The sequence below is a fragment of the Oreochromis niloticus genome, linkage group LG18, assembly GCF_001858045.2.
Source record: "Oreochromis niloticus isolate F11D_XX linkage group LG18, O_niloticus_UMD_NMBU, whole genome shotgun sequence".
Classification (NCBI taxonomy): Eukaryota; Metazoa; Chordata; class Actinopteri; order Cichliformes; family Cichlidae; genus Oreochromis; species Oreochromis niloticus.
In genome coordinates this window covers 13,493,190-13,512,405 of record NC_031982.2, presented here as the reverse complement: position 1 = coordinate 13,512,405, position 19,216 = coordinate 13,493,190, and the positions used below count along the sequence as shown (strand labels likewise).

At 39.2% G+C, this 19,216-nt stretch overlaps 2 protein-coding genes across 2 annotated transcripts; one reads left to right on the top strand and one right to left on the bottom strand.

Moving 5' to 3' along the window:
- Window positions 1–338: 338 nt before the first annotated feature.
- On the bottom strand, window positions 339–8,069 carry LOC100693659 (protein FAM102B). Its single transcript, XM_005476195.4, has 11 exons — window positions 7,668–8,069; window positions 5,804–5,924; window positions 5,519–5,548; window positions 4,949–5,065; window positions 4,431–4,477; window positions 3,099–3,202; window positions 2,746–2,841; window positions 2,441–2,648; window positions 2,106–2,242; window positions 1,555–1,618; window positions 339–1,289 (listed from the first exon to the last, which is right to left on the bottom strand). Exons 1-11 carry the CDS (start codon window positions 7,811–7,813, stop codon window positions 1,247–1,249), a joined length of 1,113 nt encoding a protein of 370 aa, XP_005476252.1. The 5' UTR covers window positions 7,814–8,069; the 3' UTR covers window positions 339–1,246.
- LOC100693924 (calcium-binding mitochondrial carrier protein SCaMC-1) lies at window positions 7,283–17,783 on the top strand. Its single transcript, XM_003438181.5, has 11 exons — window positions 7,283–7,454; window positions 10,443–10,660; window positions 10,871–10,997; window positions 11,120–11,207; window positions 11,347–11,458; window positions 13,780–13,938; window positions 14,027–14,179; window positions 14,283–14,390; window positions 14,832–14,999; window positions 15,185–15,335; window positions 16,523–17,783. The coding sequence occupies exons 2-11, from the start codon at window positions 10,484–10,486 to the stop codon at window positions 16,702–16,704; spliced, it is 1,425 nt and encodes a 474-aa protein (XP_003438229.1). The 5' UTR covers window positions 7,283–7,454; window positions 10,443–10,483; the 3' UTR covers window positions 16,705–17,783.
- The last annotated feature ends 1,433 nt before the right edge of the window (window positions 17,784–19,216 follow it).

The following is a 19,216-nucleotide window of genomic DNA, read 5'->3' as shown; positions in this document are numbered from 1 at the left end:
AAAAGATGTGGTTTTACAATTATATACAGTTAAAACTAATAGAAAAAACGTAAGCTTTCTGTTGGTACTCGTATGAATGTAATTAGCAAATTCTTACTTTGAAAAGGATTTTCCTCAAATCGGAAGTAGCGTCGTCAAATCTTTTTTTAATTTTTATCTTTTAAAACGTCCATGGTTTTGGCGTGCACATTTCAAGAATTTAGACACCAGTTATTCCAAACATCAAAGTTTCTCTATTCCAGTGTTTACTTTCCTTTTTAATTATTTTATTTAAATGTGACTATCCTTCACACTCTTCTTCCCCAGGATTTAGAAATGAAGCACACATACTAGATAGAAGTTTTCCAGAATTAAAGTTTTTATTTAAAAAAAAAAAAAAGTTGGCAATAAATGCAGGAAACTGTCAACAAACTGACTAAGTGTATATACAGTTAATCTCTATAAACAGATATGTGCATGTGGTTATCATCATCAGATCATCATCATCAGATGATAACCAGTGGGTTGTCAGAATGACATACTGATACAGATGATGTACAAAGACGTATATTTGGCAGCAAAATATACATTAAGCATTGTACATCTTAAATTTGGTAAAACAAATTTGTGACTAAAAAAAATATATATATATATATATTATTATTATTATTATGATTAACTTAACATCCACACACAATTAATTCTATTCATTATTCTAATGTCAATATTTTCAATGTTGTAACCCTTTGTCACAACCAGATGAAGAAAGGTGTTCATTTGTATTGCGCATGAATTATTAAAATAGAATCTTACTATAACCACAATAAATAACCAACCAACCTACCTACTATTACCATTGTCAGTTTTATAATACTTTGAGTTTACATAGGGAGAGAGGTGTGCAATTGTCTGGAGTCTACATTTAGATAAAATCCTTTTCACAGATGTCAAAAGTTTACCTTTGTTGAAGAAATGTCTTTTTTTTTTTTCTTCCCCCCAAAGAGCACATGAGGACAAGAAGATCAGTGCACCAGTTATCTCAGTCCACAAAACGTTTCAATAACGTGGCCTTCAGCTTCACTTCCTGAACACTAGGGGGCTGTCCTGACTAAGCTGTAAATCAGCTGGAGAGCGATTGCATAAGAGAAATTAGATCTCCCTTGGAATGAGATGGTGCAAGTTCTGATGGTAAATCCACTGTTCAGTCCTGTGGCCTCTGCATCAGAATAATATAGCACCCTTTGTGGGGACACATGCTTTCCAAAGCCTAGCGCTTGATGACCACCTGCTCAAAGGCTCCAATTGCGACCCTGAAAGAGAATGCCGCAGTTTGTTACAGGACAGGAAAACACACACGACATAAGGATTGCCATCTGATCTGGCAGATCTGATTTTATCATGAAAATGTGCCCCTTAAGTATAAAACATGAAGACAGTTACACAGAGTATAAAGCAGATACATAGAGTCTTTATCAGAACCCTTATTTAGCCTTCTTTCAATTGCCCATATTTATAGTAAATGTTTGGTGTCTGGTGTCTTGCACCCCCAACCCATGGTTACATAATCAAACCCACCTCATGTGCTGGCTTCCCAAAGCTGTACTTCCTCCAGGACCAACAAACAAGCTGAGCCCCTCCTCTGCAGCAACACATACACAAATACACATTAGAAAACCGACCATCAATTCCTACAGTCGGGGCTTAAAAAATGCCCCACTTTCTTGAAGGTTAAAATCAAACAATAAATGAGTTTTAGGCAAGCAAGATCTTTTCAGGAACAGAGGTAGGTAGTTTATAGTTGAGGATGCATTTCCACACAAAAATGTGCGCAACATTTGTCTCAATAAACAGGGAGACTCATCCTTTCTTAATCTCAACACAACAAACAGCTCTTCTCTCTCTCTAAGACTTTGTAACAGGGTAGGTATCCAGATGTGAGTTTAAACCACACCTTGTGGCATAACTGTGATAAATTATGCAATTCTTCATGAAAGATGAATCATCCTTGGCAAGATTGGCTTAAGGCATACTAGGGACTTGAATTGAATCCTTAGAGACATTACACTGTTGCGACACGTCAAAGTAACTTGATCCCATCTGCAACATGGTGGGAAATGAGTACACACCCTCTGCACTGGAGTCCAAGAATCCATGACTGAAATCCTGGCTCTGGAGGATTTTCTCAATTATATCATCTGCATCCACTCTGGTCGCATCGACTCTTTTCAGCTGATTCTCCACAGAGTTCTGCTTGACTGGGTGTCTAACGAGGGAAGAGAAACATGGCTCAGTATTGCAAATACAGGGTTCAAACACCAAGAAAAAAAGGCATTTATAAATAAGGAAATATTATACATTGTCATGACATAAATAGAGCATGGAAAGAATGTAATAGTGGTCAAAAGACCACCATCTTATCAACAGCATACTATTCCAAGGCCAGAGTAACTGTCTGTATCACCTTTGAGCCTTTAAATGTATTGCAGGGCTATCAAATGTATGATGATAAGTTGCAGAGACTGGAGGAGTAGTCTTATTCTCCTTCTCTCCTTTCTCCACCTGCTGATCACTGTGTTCAAGGATGCTGCCGATGCCTGTAGAGGCAGAACCTCCTGACCCGCTCCGCCGATGGCTCAGATCTGTTAAACTGGAGTTGTTTGAGCTGTAACCTACAGCATGTGAGGTGGAAAAAAACCCATATAGTGAATAAAGGGGAGAACATTTCCAATTTTTAAAGTGAATAAATGTGTGTCACGGTATTTCTACCTGAAATTTTTGACAGCTGACTTGCATAGCTGGGTGTTCGAGAGTGACCAAACGTTACCAGCTCCTCTGGCACTGATACAGACTTTCCTGGAGTCCCTGTTAAAAAAAGTGATGTATTCAGTAAATTATAATAAATTGCAGTAAATTAAATAGAAACCACACATTTTTTATAGCTTTGCTATCATAATGAACAAAAACAACATGTAAATACAGCTACTGCTATCCAGTGCCATGATTAAGGAATATTGATTTCATAATTGACCCCATTACAGTCTCCAAAAGAATATCTGTATTTCTGTAAGAAACTGACCAGTAATATTAAAGGGTATTTGCCATAAGTTACATATACGTACCAGAGACTGAGTGTGATATGTGCATGTCTCCTCCTTTCCTCCCCTCAAGTAGACACTCTGCATTTGCCTGTGGGATCCCCAGAGTCATGGCTGTAGATGGGGGACTAAAGGGAACACAGGTTTTGGTTAACTTCATTAAAACTTATGCAAACAAAGCTTCCCTACAGCAGACCTTTTGTCTTATCATGGCATGGAAACCACAGCTGGTTACTGAATTGATAATTCATGACTAGGTGAGCTTGCCGGGTCGCTCACTGATTCAACTGTGACACCTTTTGACAGCTGTTGCAGCTGTGGCTGGTGTTTTCACCTTGTAAGACTTCATCTATGTTTGTGCTATCAGAGACACCCACTATAGTGGAAATAACACAAAAGTGGTTTCTAAATACTTTTGGTAGGTGTTTCTATGCAAGTGTATCTGTGGTGGGCATATATTCTGCCACAACTGTATAAAGTGCAAATTTTATGTATGTAGGTGACATTAAACCATCAACCATCCATGTAAACACACTTTCTGTGTAGCTTTGACACTAATATTCAAACACATTTACTCATAAACAACTGGCTGTTTGATCACACTGGTTAGTATTAGTTATAAGCAAGTTATTAGCAACCTCTAGTTTGGCAAACAACAAAAGGCTCTGTTTAAACACAGTAACACGAGTTCTACAAAAAGTGGAAAAAAAAGAGCATCCTTTCTCCTCCGCTTTGTAAATCCTCCACACACACAATGAGTAACACTCTGTGGGTTGGGTGACTAAGCTCTACACATCTCCAGGGCAACAGCTTGTGTGTTATTACACTGAGCATGAGCTGAAACAGGAAAGAAATATCAAGAAAGGCAGCTTATTGTTTGCACATGGTACAGGCTTTGCCAGGAGTGTGACATTACATCACATCCTTTGCGACAAACCTGTTCTACATAAAGCGTCTGATCACATATCAGCCATTGGTCACTCTTAAGGTTGGGCAGCTCAGTGTTTTGGGTGAGGCATCATTAGCTCTCAGATAAGACAACAGTAAGGCCTCACCTACAAAGTACTTTGCCATTACTTCTCTGGATCTCATAATATGCGTAAGGGTGTCACTTTAGGACAGACAGGAAGTCACGAAAGCGCTTCCTCTGAGGTTAGAAGCAGACGTTTATACCTGAGGAGCAGACTTTCGTTGCAACCACAAATATAAAGCTTTGCAGTTAGGCATGTTTTAGCATCTGAACCAAATTGAGTATTTATCAAAATTAAATAAATAAATATATATACATTTAAAAAAGATAAATTAAGAATTTCCTAGTTGCACGTGTGAGCTGTTAGGTTGAAGAAGCGCTCTTACGTTTTAAAACAGGGATCTCCAGACATAAGCTGTGTGGTGATGACAACCTGTAACAGAGACAAGAGCAACAGGATTGGTAGCTTTAGAAAGGAATACAAAGGCATACAGCTTTCTGCTTTCTAGTTTGGTTTCACACGGTATCTTTTAAACGTGGTTAGTATAATAGGATTTTCTGAGAAAGTTGATTGCATGTCTTTCTTTTTGCCCCTGGAGGAACACGTATATTTTAACGTCATTCCCACAGCGCAGGTAGTTTATAAGTCACAAGCTCAGACATGTCTTGTCTCAGCTTTCAGGGTGCTCACTTTTTTCCAAATGTATGTCACACATTCAGCTTCCTCAAACATACTTTGTTCTTGTCTATTGAGAAATTCACTTAGTTTTCTTAATGTGTACAGACAAACAAAAGTGAACTACTGAGCTGTGACAACACATCGCCAGTGTGATAGATACTCTTAAGGTCCCTTTCCATGTTATTTATTGGTGTTTTAAAGCTGTGTTCTGCATCATTGTCGTACCTTGAGAATTGAGTTATCCTGTCTGGTGTTCTTTGTGTCATATCCCTCCAGGAGACAGCGTCGTACTGTGCTGCCAGACCCAGCAAACTCAGACAGGTTCAAGTCAGCAAAGCCCAGCTGTGCAGAGTGAAAAGTGACCAACTCAACAAGTTTCAACTGATTAGGAGTCAGCTGACATACCTTAAATATAGATTTGTTTTTATTATTTTTTACAAAGGATCACGAGAATGAAGTCCTAAAAAGACAGAAATTCAATACAGCTCTAGTTATGGGAAACAATGTAACCTGCATGAGTTGGGACCTTGGAAACTTGAGAAATAAGATTGCCTAATTCTTTAACTCCTCATTGGAGTTATTGGTTAACATGTCAGTCTTTTTTTTTTTTTTTTCAATCAGTGACCAAAGCCGGAAACTGCAAGCTATAAAAGAAAAAAAAAAAGGTTCTCAGGGCATCTGAAGGACTTCTCATTATCATCGTTATCTCAGAAAGGTTTTGATAAGACTTGTTATTAAGCAGACTTTTTTTTCCCCACCACAACAAATCTACACACTTTAGAAGAGAAGTGTTACCTTTGCATATGTTTTTCCACCCTTCAATTCCTGAAATGAGAAAAAAAGTGATATCACATAATTTGCCTGTTTATTTACTATTTCTTGCCTCTATTTATAAGTTTTTGCAGGACAACTAAAGTCCGTGAACAACAATGAACTGCTGTGTTGAAATTACAACAGTTCTTCTAATCTTATGTAAATAGACACTCAAGTCTCCGTTCACTGCATGAACTATGGCTATGGAACAACTCCCACTGTGCATTCTCAATTGTGTCAACAAAACAGAAACAAAGGGTTTTGTACCTTGCGCACCGACACACGGCACACACAGGGGTCTAACACACCCGTCCCAGCGTTGGCACTCATCTTACACATGAAAGAGAATTTCTTCTTCCAGCGCACACAGTTGGCTTGGACGGGCTCCCTGTAAGACAAGTGGATTTAATCACTAGTACACATACAGATATATCACAGTATCTTAATAGCTTCCAAATATGTGGAGAAGAAGGGACTAGCAATTATTCAAGCAGTAAACAAGCTCCTTTTATGCTTCGGCAATTCTCAAACTGGTGTGCTGCATATAAAGTTTATAGCTATTGCTAATTTCCAACCCTTGTCCCTTGTTGTCTATCAGATGATGTCTTGAGATAACTCATCCTCAGCAAATATTTAACTGCAATAGTCAGATATTGAGTAACAAACATGTGTATCAATTTAGCACATTCTTTTATGTTAGGAAATGTCACAGTTTTATTTTGTATGCAGGTTTTCCGGAAGTATAATGAGATGCTTTTAAATAGTTTTTATACTGTCCTTCTAAAAGCATCTCTCAAAGTCATAAAAGCAGCCTTCTTAAAGCAGGCAGTTTTTTGGGCAGTAGAATAAAACAGAACACATCTTTATTGTTGTTCCACATGTGAAATGAAACTGAATGCAATCCTATCATTGCAGACCATCTATAAACACACATATATATATATAGAAGATTCCAAAGAGGAAAGTAAACACACATCATACCACACATACAAAATGAAAACAAGTTATGGTTTGGACAAGTTATTATCAAACAGTGTGTCAATTACGTCTACAATCACTGAGACACAAAAACTCCATGCATAGGATCACCAGTCAAAATCTGAAAAATCAGCCCAATAAATAAATGATAGATAAAACTTTTGAAAACTTTGCTGACTTTGGGAACAAAGTTGTTTTATTGTTGTTGTTTTTTAAGGTGTGGGAAAATAAATAGATATAGATAGATAGATAGATAGATAGATAGATAGATAGATAGATAGATAGATAGATAGATAGATAGATAGATAGAGTTTGTAGGGTATTTGCAAAGGAAGCGGGAAATAAAAAGCAGTGGTTGAGGCAGGATAAACTTAAGAATACCCTGTTTACACAATAGTTTAGGGAGAGTTACCATAGCAAAGTAATGAGGGCCAGCGCTTCCGACTCCGTTTTTCCAGAGTGACTCATTAAAGTAACGTGCAGTAAAAATGCGTCCCAGGAGACTATGACCTAGCACGCGCCTTTGAATTGAAAAAACAACAATCTGCTCTATGATTTATGGCATATGATTACTGTAGATTTTTCTTTTTTTAATCATTAGAAAAACAATGAATGAAAGTATAACTTTAAATAATTTTTCCACCAGAGTCAGTGTTATATTAAACAAACAAACAAACAAACATCCCAATGTTAATCATTATTGTTGATATCCCAATGTCTCGCTGTTCCACAACACAATTACGGCAGTTGTTGCTTAGCAACTGCTTGGATAAACTTTACAGATTTTAGATTTTAGATTTTTTTTTTAGATTTTTTTAAAAAAAAGTCTCTGTCTCTTGAAACGACGAACGAGAGTCTCTGTGTTCGTTTTAAGGCGTTAAATCACTCCGCTGGTCTGTTCTGTTGCCTCCTTACATACAGGTCTTCAACTGTCGTTGAGGTAAGTTTAAGTAGTTTAAGTTAGCGAACAGCTGGTGTTGAGTTAGCTAAACGTCAGCTACGAATACAGCGGAATGCTGTAGGCACCGAAGAAGCAACCACGACGCAATAAATGCAAACAGGTGTCAAAAATAAGCTAAATTTGGACCTGACTGATGAAAATTAGTGACCTGTTGCTATAAATAGCTAAATGAAATTAAAAGAAAAATCTTACCGGGAGGACTCTTCAGCAAAACCTCCATCCAGTAGCCTGACTTTACAAAATAAAACTCCGTTGACAATGGGAACCGACGACAATTCCTCTAAGTCGAAGTCCACCTTAAATTTAAATCTCTTTTTCTTCATAAGAATAAACGACATGATGTGAGACTGTGCAGCGCGAGTATCCGGGTGAAGCTGTGGAGGTGGCAGACAGCCGAACACTTTCTCCGAGCTGTCTCTGTTGCTCACTCAGCTGTCGCTGCTCTGCAGACACGACTCAAAGTTCAAATCTCTTCCTTCCCACCCACTGAAACACAATATTAATGACGCCAGGGAAATTCCGCGGTGTGATTGGACAGCTAGGTTAAAGAAAAAAGAAGAAATGCCGACAGCACCAATTTAACGTGTGTAGGTGGGTGACTGTACAATTGTTACAGTCTGGCTGAAACTCACTGGGGTAACACCAGCAACACCATTTATTTGGGGGGGGCGCTGAAGTGACCATAAAAGACAAAACAGAAGGTGGCATGTGACAAAAGGAGGAAATCCAAAAGAAGATGGTTTAAAGTTGTCCACAGTTAGCACTATTAAAATGTAAACCTTGTTAATAAATGCATGGAAAAATCTCATCGCAGACTGTATACAGTTCAGCCTGACCTGACCTTTATCTTATCTTATCTTTCTATCAGTAGTGAACAAAGTGATCATTACAGACATAATTGCTAGCTGAGGACAAAATAATAATAAAATATGATAAGATTTACTTTCCTAAAAAGGTTTGGAAAACACTGAATAAAGTTATGCAAAAAAAAGTTTTTACAGATGTGGTGCTGTGCATTATGGCTATACATCTCCAATTTGTTCTCATCTGTCCAAAGGATATTAGTCCAGATATCTCATGGTTTGTTCTGAGGCAGTTTTGCAAACCTAAACTGTGGTGTGATGTTCTTCTTATTTCTTTAAGCATTACATGCTGTGGCTTTGGGCTGAATTTGCTTGGGCATCCACTCCTGGGAAGACTGAACACTTCAAATGAGCAAACTGCCAAAATCCCTGCTTTTAAAGAAGTGCTCATATTTCCTGATCAATTAATAAACCTGGTTGTAACTTAATCGCTTAATTACCCTGAAATAAGTAAGGATTTACTTTGTTTTTCACAGGACTACATGCAGTCCTGTGAAATCTTTGTTTTTCACATGATTTTACATTCTATAATAAAATCACCTAAATAAAGTAGACTAGCTCAACAAGATAAAATAGAACAAAGTACAAACTGGGTGTCATATGAGAGATGAAAGAATTATATTAATAAAATGTCAATTTAATGTGTTCAGTTGCTTTACTGAAAAATAAAAATATATAAAAACAACACATGGGAAAAGTACCAGATAGCACATTATGGCTGTGAGCAGCTTTAATCTTGTAGCTTATGGTGGAGATGTTTGAATCTATTAAAAGACTGATGGGTAAAAGGTTTTTTTCTTTATCTAAAACATAGCCTCATTTGTCAGTAATGTAGACGTGCGGTCACTTTTGGGTGTCGTCCATGGAAATTGCAGGAAGTATCCAACTTGTGGTTAGACGTGACTTTTATACCGCTCACAAAATAAACCAGAAGTCATTCAAATTTAAGCAATCCTGAGCTGATGCATAATCAGTTGTGTCAACAGGCTGAAATAGCAGTTATCAGCACAAATAGACAGCGTATATTGTATAGGCTATTCTACACTCAGAAAAATAAAGGTGCCAACTGGAACCAAAAGTGGTTCTTTAGACTGATGCCAAAGAAGAACCTTTTTTAATGCCACAAAGAACCTTTCAAGCAATGGTTCTTTGAAGAACCATTTCTTTCAGTGGTTCATTGAAGAACCTTTAAAGGTGCCCAAAAGAACCATCAAGAAATGGTTTTTCAAAGAACCTTTTTTAAAATGGTTCTTTGAAGAACCATTTAAGAACCATAATTTCCCTGAGAGTATATGCGCCTTTCAGAGATATTATAGTTTTGCCTTTTTATTTACTTTTTAAAATGCTTTGGTTTTCAGTCCAATTTACTTTCAGTTATTTTCCAAAGTGGATTTGATTGTTCATATTTAAGCTTAGTTTACCTGTGTTTTTGTTTGCTATAATACAGAAACATTTATCAAGGGTAAGATTTAAAGGTGTAGAACACAAAGGCTGTCATGTCAGGGACTGTTTGTTCGTTCAGTTCGTTTTTGCTATTTTTATAAAGTAAAGTTAGTTTTTTTTCCCAGTTGACTGAAATCTGGTTTAGTTACCTATAATAAACTCAGTGTGTTATGCATACAGTCTAGTATTACCCCGTTGATGTTTCTGTGCAGTGAAACGTCGCCCTCTGCTGGAGAGGAGCGTTGCTGCGCTGTACTGACACGTCCTGTTAGATGAAGAGATTAAATGTCCTCTGTTATGCACTGTCACATGTCACATGGGGAAACGATGATTAACTTAGGTTTTAAAAGCATAAGCCGGATTATGCATATGGTCCCTCCATGAGTTTTAGATTTTTTTTTCTCCACCGCTTTCATATGCTGCCATGTTTCCCGCTTTTCCGTAAAAAACACCGTGTAGTTACGTAGCCTACATTGCTCCGCCCACAGATCACTGCAGTTCCCCCGAAACGCTCCGGAGCGCACCTTTGCATAGGGCAGGCTGCAGAATAACCCGAGTAAAAGCCCGATTTGTCATTGCCGACGACGAGTTCGCATGTGGATTTTGCATTGGATTTATGGGTGATTTTCATTATGGATTGCTAATTTGACCCCGACTGCAGGACGGCTCAGGTCTGGACCCAGTTTGCACATTAGCGCTACAATGTATCAGACGTTACGGACGTTACTGTCAAATGCCCGGTGCTGGGATGCCGACAGTGAGAGGTCGTACCAGGACCTGTTTGAAAGGCTCGATACCAACAAAGATGGGAAGGTGGATGTTGCTGAATTACGAGAGGGCCTCAAGGCAATGGGAATATTCCGCCAGGGTGCTGCACAGGTAAATATCAGTCTGCTGGGGCAGAGGACTCACACAGAGATATGAGTTTCAAGTCCTGGCCTGCTCGTTTTGCATGCATTTCCGTAGTAATGTGACACTTTACCCCCTTTGTGTGTATGTGTGTGTGTGCGCGTGTGTGTTTTAGAGACAGAGAGTGAGACACTGTGAATATAACTGAAGAAACACTTACACTTTATCTCCACCTTACAGAAAATTGTGTCATCTGGTGACCAAAATAAAGACGGGTGCCTGGACTTCAACGAGTTTACCAAGTATCTGAAGGAGCATGAGAAGAAGCTGTGGCTGACGTTCAAGAGCCTGGACAAAAATGATGATGGTAGGGAGAGGAGCGAGGTTGCAAGGAATAAATGAATGCTCAACTTTAGTCACATGGCTTGCCAGTGAATGTTTACACAGTCACATACTGCAGCTTGTTTCACTGGAGTGTTTATGTGTCAGGGCGCATCGATTCCTCAGAGATCCAGCAGTCTCTTGCAGAGCTGGGCATAGATGTCAGCAGAGAGGATACCCTAAAAATCTTACAGAGGTTTGACCTCCACTTTTTACGCACTGTGACATGTGTCTGAAGTATAAAATTTAAGATTACGTGAAGTATATGTGATCAGATAGTGTACTTCCATACAATAATCATATATTTCATAGGTTAAAACCTTGTGTTTCCTCAGTATGGATATAGATGGAACCATGATGGTTGACTGGAACGAGTGGAGGGAACACTTCCTGTTATGCCCTGCCCACAACCTGGAAGAGATCATACGCTACTGGAAACACTCCTCAGTATGTATCATATCAAATCACTCACATATACTGTCTGTATCACAGAGAAGTGCTTTTAGCAGATACACACACAGAGGCAGCTGCTGTGAAGTGAATCACATGCTGTGTAGTCCTGTCATGCTAGCTTTATAGATTTCCTCTGCAGTTCACACAAGGCAGCAGCTTTGGAAGTGGTGACCTGGGCAAGATAATTAGGTCATAGCACCACACTCTGCCCCCCCCCCAGCTCAGTCCTCCACCTTTTGCAAGTGCTAAGAAAGACATCTTTGACTGCTCCGTTACTTGTTCAGGGCAAGATTTTAGCTCCGCCACGAGCCAAACAGTGCCTGTCCTTCACAGAGCTTGTATCTGAATTTTCAGAAGTCTTTTCCAGGCAGAACTGCATTATCATACAGGAAACGTGCCCTACAAGTGACCGCAGCAAGTCCAAGAACCTTTGCCTTTCCCCTTAGCTTTGCATTAGACTGCCAGTAGAGTGTGTTTTTAACTAATGATGTGTTCCATTTATCTCAGAAGTCAGATATCAGAGCTGGGTTTCTCTACCGAACTGAGCATGCTCCAGTATTAAAGTAGGAAAAGAGGGAAAACAGGATTTGTTGTGCTTCTTAGCAAGGTAGAGCCATTTATCTACTTATAAACAGCGCTGCAGGACATTCATGGATAGAGTCTGGTCAGTGCTCTGTGAGTGGCTCATTTAGGGAGTCACAGCTATATAACATGGATAGTACAGGTTACAAGCTGTACAGCTTTACTGTGTTTTCGTACACTGCTTCCATGTTGGATTGTTAAGTCAGGTTTGGTGGGGCTGCACTGATATCTTGAGTTGTAAGTCCAACTTGAGGCGGCGTTACAGTTGAAAATTCCCACTGGGAACTCTAAGTTTGACTTCCAGCTTCAAATAGAGCGCACAGTAGTGCTTTATGCTTTGGGGAAAACGCTGCATATACCAGATAAGGGTTTATTCAGCTCAGTAGTTATTCTAGTGAAAGGACAAGAAGTTCAAATGGTTTCAGCTTTTCCTCACTGCATATCCTTTTTTACAACCATTTTAAATGACTTACACATCTAAAATAGCGGTGGTTGTTTTTTTTTTAATCTTTTCATCTTTTGGCTGACAGCTCATGTTGAAGATTTTCTAGTTAAAATATAACTTGAAAAAAATGCTTCTGCATCACTGACCTCAAAAAGGAGAAGTTGTTGTTGTTGACCTTGTACATTTGAAACCACACAAAGAAACCTTTAAGTGGCATTACCCTTCAGTGAAAGATTGATTATCAAAGGCAAAGAAATTCACCTATAAGGCATTTTATAATGAGTATTACACAGAAAGAGAAATACTAATAAGAGTCTATGTTTGTACCTACAGTATTATCCCGTCTGCTCACAGACGTACAGACAAAGACAGAAAAATAAGGCTTTCACAGGACTCTATGCAGTCTTGTGAAAACAATGTCATTTGGACAGATGAGACCAAGCTGGAGATGGTTGGCCATAATGCACAGCGACATATTTAAAGCTGTGAAAACCAAACTCAGCATATCAGCACAAATGCCTCATACCAGCTGCCAGCACAGAGGAGGAAGTACCATGCAACCACTGAGTACGAACCCCTCTGTATAATTAAGTATTTTAGAGTCAAATGTGAGGCCATCTGTCTTTCAGAATGAACAGAATGGCTGAAAAAGAAAAGAATCAAGGTCTTGCAGTGACCCAGTCAAACTCCACACTATAGCCTGACCAATATATGAGTAGGCCGATATATTGGTATCGGTGCTTATGCTGGCCAGTAAATGGACATTAAAGTAAAGAAGAGATGGGAGAAACAGGCTTCTGCCATGTTATGAATGTAGATGATGCATAGTTTGTCCCTCAGACAGCAATCAGTAACCATAAATATACACATATTTCCCTAACAAAGCAAAAATGAGGAAAATGTGTTGTTTTTATGTGTCTGAAAGAATGAAAATATCAGCTGATACATCAGGTTTTTAAATCACAAGATACTGGTATTGGTATCAGTCTTAAAAGTCCTAACTTAGTCAGGCTCTAGTCCTAACTTCAACCTGAAATCCTGGGGTGGGACCTTAAGATAGCTGTGCCTGCAAACCTCAATGAAGTGAAGCAATGTTTTAAATAAGATTTCATCCACATTGATGCAAAAGACTGATAAAAATGATCATACTTAAAGTTATTGTCGCTAAAGATGGTTCTGGACTACATAGAGTCCTGTGAGAGCTTTCTTTTCCCCATGACTGTAAATCAGATGTGCCAGGGTTCATGAATTTGGTCTCGCGAAGTAAATCTGCTTATGTAATCACTAGGTTCTGGACATAGGTGACAGTATTGCCATCCCAGATGAATTCACAGAGGAAGAGAAGAGCACAGGTGGCTGGTGGAAGCAGCTTGTTGCAGGTGCTGTGGCAGGGGCTGTTTCTCGTACCGGTACTGCCCCACTGGACCGAGTGAAAGTCTTCATGCAGGTGACTAATATGACAGAAGTGGAACAAATAGACAGATAAATGGATGTCTGTGACCGTGTTTTACTTAAAGCATATATTTGCACCGCAGGTTCATTCTTCAAAGGCCAATCAGATAAGTCTGCTAGGGGGCTTTAAGCAAATGATTGTAGAGGGAGGTGTGACTTCACTGTGGAGGGGAAATGGAATAAATGTTTTAAAGATTGCACCCGAGACGGCGATTAAGTTCATGGCATACGAACAAGTAAGGAACCGTACCACTGAAATGTGAATTTTTTAAAATACTTTTGTTCGCAGCTATTAAATGTAGCAACAAATATTGTGGCTTTTTACGTTTTCTGTTACAGTATAAGAGGTTGTTATCATCAGAAGGAGCGAAGATTGAGACCCACCAGAGGTTTCTGGCTGGCTCTCTGGCTGGGGCCACAGCACAGACAGCAATCTACCCAATGGAGGTAACAAGATCTGTGATGCTGCCTGTGTGGGGCGATCGTGGCTCAAGAGTTGGGAGTTCGCCTTGTAATCGGAAGGTTACCGATTCGAGCCCCGGCTCGGACAGTCTCGGTCGTTGTGTCCTTGGGCAAGACGCTTCACCCGTTGCCTACTGGTGGTGGTCAGAGGGCCCGGTGGCGCCAGTGTCCGGCAGCCTCGCCTCTGTCAGTGCACCCCAGGGTGGTTGTGGCTACAACGTAGCTTGCCATCACCAGTGTGTGAATGTGTGTGTGAATGGGTGAATGACTGGATATGTAAAGCGCTTTGGGGTCCTTAGGGACTAGAAAAGCGCTATACAAATACAGGCCATTTACCATTTACCATGCTGCGGTAACATGTCCTCTCCACGCAAACCAACCAAATTTGACCTCCTTTGTATTTTTTATGCATTGCTTCTCTCTTAGGTATTAAAGACTCGGTTGACCCTTAGGAAAACTGGCCAGTATGCAGGAATGTTTGATTGTGCCAAGAAGATCCTGAGGAAGGAGGGCGTCAAAGCTTTCTACAAGGGCTACGTACCAAACTTACTGGGCATCCTTCCCTACGCTGGAATAGACCTGGCTGTTTATGAGGTATGCTGGCTTTGTGACGCATGGAGATTTCACAATGGATTGCACTTTAGTTAATTAGCTCATTTATATGCACACTTAACCAATCCATCGTGCAGAGTTACATTAAATTAAATGAGAGAAATTTTTGTGTTATGCTGATTTTGCACATTACCTCAATTTTCCCTTCTCTTGTCATAACTCTCCAGACTCTAAAGAACACTTGGTTGGCACATTACGCCACTGACTCAGCCAACCCTGGAGTGCTGGTGTTGCTGGGCTGTGGGACCATCTCTAGTACCTGTGGCCAGCTGGCAAGCTATCCACTCGCACTTGTGCGCACTCGGATGCAAGCACAAGGTAAACACAGCCTGATATTTGAAAACAGTAATGACATAACTAGGTAGCCCCTTCGTTACATAATAATAGCATAATATTTTTCAAGGTGGGCGGGATGCATGTGATGGTGTAAAGGTTCTGTAAATGTGATCCATGTTTTCTGTAAATATATACTTGTGTTACAGCCCACGTAATGTCAAGGGGCTCCATCTGAAAAAGGGCATTCCTCTTTAACGTTGTTCACTTTGAGATGAAAGTTGTTTTTTGAATGTAACATTTAGACAGGGTCATGGTCTCACAAACTGACAAATCAGTGTTATATGAGTAAAGAGACTAATAGACAAAAATGTTGGCTGTTATGGACCACTACATTCATTGGCCACTTTATTAGTTACATATTGCTATTATCAGGTTGGATTCTTCTTGGCATAGATTCAGCAAGGTGCTGGAAAAATTCCTCAGAGACAATCCTTGGTTCATACTGGCATCCACGATGTGACTCTCCACTTAGATTGAGATCTGGTGATTGTGGAGGCCATTTGAGGAACAGTGAACTCATTGTCATGTTCAAAATCTCAGTTTGAGATGGTCTGAGTTTTGTGATAATGGGGTTTTATCCTGTTGGAATTAACCATCAGAAGATGGTACACTATGGTCATAAAGGGATGGACATGATTAGCAACAATACTAAGGTAGGCTTTTGTGCCTAAACAATGCTCAATTGGTACTAAAGGACCCCACGTGTGCTAAAAAAAAGTATCTCTTCTACCATTACACTACCAGCAGCCTGAACTGTTTGATACAAGACAGGATGGATCCATGCTTACATGTTATCTAACATCAACAAGGCATTTTCACCAAGAGAACTGGCACTCACTGGATGTTTTCGCTTTTTCAGACTATTCTCTGAAAATCTATTCTAACCCTAGAGATGACTGTGTGGGAAAATTCCAGCAGATCAATAGTTTCTGAAATGCTCAGACCAGCCTGTCTGACAAAAACAACCATCCACGATCAAAGTCACTTAAACGATTCTCAGTTTGAACTGACCATGACTACACGTCTAAATACGTTGAGTTGCTGTTATGTGACTGGCTGATTACATATTTGCATTAAGTCAGTTGAGCAGATGTACCTAACAAAGTGGCCAGTGAGTTTATTTTTTGCTTTTTAATTGGTTCTCTAACATAGCTTATATTTCTTTACAGCATCTCTGGAACCATCAAACCAGCCTTCTATGAGTTCTCTGATGAAGAAGATTGTAGCCAAAGATGGTGTTTTTGGACTCTACCGGGGCATCCTGCCGAACTTCATGAAAGTCATTCCTGCAGTCAGCATTAGCTACGTCGTTTATGAGTATATGAAGAGTGGCTTAGGGATCTCCAAATGATACTGCAAAAAAAAAAGAAAAAGTTTACTTTATATGTCAGACTTGAAAATGCCTGAAATAACTCCAAAAAGACAGATGGCGATCAACCATACAGTGCATGTTTTAAGAGCCGTCTGCCAGTAGTTAATTAATAATTTGTGGTATGCATGGTCAAATTTTTTTTTCTTACTGTAAAACATACCATTCTTCCTGCATTTACTTGCGTTATTTACACACAAAAAGACAGTTCTGGAAAAACACTAAAACGTGTTAAGTGTAATGGCTCGTTTCATTTATGCCACGGATATTCCTTTAAACTGTGATGAAACAAATACGTGACATAGCGTTGTGCGTTTCCTTTGTTTGAAAGATGACGCTATGTCAGCTGAACTTTTCACATGTCTATGCACTGTATACATGATTTTGTAAACACCTGCCCTAAGTGACAGCGGTTCCAAACAAACCATTCTCCAATCAGCAGCTGTCCACTAAAAATAGCTGGCTTGGACAAACGAATACTTGTTAACACTGGAACAGTGTGTGAATGAAGACACACATCTTGTGCAATGTGAAAACCACTGATCTCTCTGTTTGATAACGATTGAAATGTGCCTTATCTGGGTGTAAATCTGATGATAACATCAGAAGATGTGTTTTATAACTATACATATTACTGTATATATGTTTCCAGTTATGCTTATTTATGGGATTCAACGATGAAAAATACTTGCAAGAAGCATGTGTTTGTCATGTTTCAATCCTCATTTCAACCTAGTACATACGCACAACACATTCCTGCTACAGTTAACATTCATTCATTTGTTTCATTCTCTTTCACACAGCCAAGTGGATGGAGTTTAGATGTAGCATGCATGATAACAATCTTCTGTGTTTAGTTTATGTGGCATTTTCTGAGCTTGAAACTAGTCTTGATTTATTAGCTGGTGAAACTTGGTCCTTCCAGGGAGGCTTGAATGCTGATATTGCCTCCTCAGTAATGTAAGGATCACTGGTTGGAAAATCGGTCTGATGTGTTGAAATCTTTGCCAAGTGGTCAATAAAGACAAAACCTGTGGATTTGTTTCCACACAGAACTTAAACTTTGTGTTGGTGTCAGTAAGGATATTGAACTTCCATCCGGTTAGCATCTATGAAGAAGGAGATGAAACGGAAATACAAAAACTGAAAACATTTTTGCATCAGCTTTGTATTTTTGATTGAAATTTCTGTGTGCATTTTTTTCTATAACAAATTAAATCCTCCAAAATTAGGAGGGAAGGGAAAACATGTTTACAGTTGAATTTTGGATTCTTGCTAATCCACACAGCTTTAAAAATATGCATACAAGCCTGAAGATGTACATGTACTCACTTAAATCTTTAATAAGTGATGCTGAAGGTTCTACAATGACGTTGAACTTGGCATGGTCAAAACCTGTTAAGTTCTTGTTAGTGATCATGATTAACTACAACTGGTAAAAAGGATTTGTTTTTCAACACTCACTGGATTGATCAATACTCTGATCAATACTCTGAACAACGGGAACGTTTAAAGAACTCAGGAAAGAGCTTAGAAGGAGAATTGTAGATTTACACAAGTTGGAAAGGTCTCTTGGAACCACGTCTAAACAGCTGCAGATTTCTAAACAATTGCAGGTCCAGATATCTGGTTCCTTGTACAAGTTGTTTGGATGTGTCATCCATTTGCCAAAGTTTAGAAGAAGACCCAAATTGTCACTGTCAGATGAGAGGAAAATGGTTAGGATGTTCAGGAACCACCAAGGCTCAATCCTGCCACGAACTTAAACTCCTGGAACACAGTCATGTCCACATTGAAGTGAGTTTACATCACCAAGGACTGAGAGAAGCCCCTGCTCCATAATCCATATTTTCAAGCTCAAATGAAACTGCCCACATGGACAAGTTAAATGCCTGCTGGAGAAAAAAAATCTCTCATTTGTGACATTTTTGACAACACCTGTATATACAGTGATTAGCCACAACATTAAAACCTAGTGAGCAGGCTTCCCTAATGCCAACAAAACAGCTCTGACCATCAACATATCCCCAAGTAAACAACTTGGGGATATGTTAATACCCCAGGATTTTTGGAAGCTGGGTCCTCAGGGGGTATAGACATACTATACAAACCACATTTATTATTAAACGTTTGATAGTAGGCATCATAAATAATAATAAAAGTAATAATAATAATAAAACAATTTAAAAAAAAACATTCCTTTGAAAAGATTGGACTGAAAATAAGTGAAAAAGCATGTCAAAAAAAATTAAACTGAAACATCTTCAGAAAACCTGGGGAACTGCTGCTGAAGAACACTGTAAAAAATTACTATAAAGTCTGGCTCCTTGGAAGGGAAATATAAATAGGTGAGAGATGATTTGCACAATGCTGTATATTCACTGGGATCACATTACATGCTTATTACTTACTATGTTTATTTAACTATGCAGTCAGTCGTAAAATACTATTTATTTTACTTTAGTTCCTTGCGGGTGTCTCTTAACCTTCTTTA

What these genes read in the sequence shown, in the direction of transcription:
- LOC100693659 (XM_005476195.4), bottom strand. Translation starts at nt 7,813, where the DNA reads ATGTCGTTTATTCTTATGAAGAAAAAGAGATTTAAATTTAAGGTGGAC. An exon ending in GGAGATCCCTGTTTTAAAAC is followed by an intron (nt 3,203 to 4,430) that starts GTAAGAGCGCTT and finishes TGTTCCCTTTAG; the next exon opens with TCCCCCATCTACAGCCATGA. An exon ending in CATATCACACTCAGTCTCTG is followed by an intron (nt 2,842 to 3,098) that starts GTACGTATATGT and finishes TTTTTTTAACAG; the next exon opens with GGACTCCAGGAAAGTCTGTA.
- LOC100693924 (XM_003438181.5), top strand. Translation starts at nt 10,484, where the DNA reads ATGTATCAGACGTTACGGACGTTACTGTCAAATGCCCGGTGCTGGGAT. An exon ending in CCTGGACAAAAATGATGATG is followed by an intron (nt 10,998 to 11,119) that starts GTAGGGAGAGGA and finishes TTTATGTGTCAG; the next exon opens with GGCGCATCGATTCCTCAGAG. An exon ending in TAGACCTGGCTGTTTATGAG is followed by an intron (nt 15,000 to 15,184) that starts GTATGCTGGCTT and finishes ATAACTCTCCAG; the next exon opens with ACTCTAAAGAACACTTGGTT.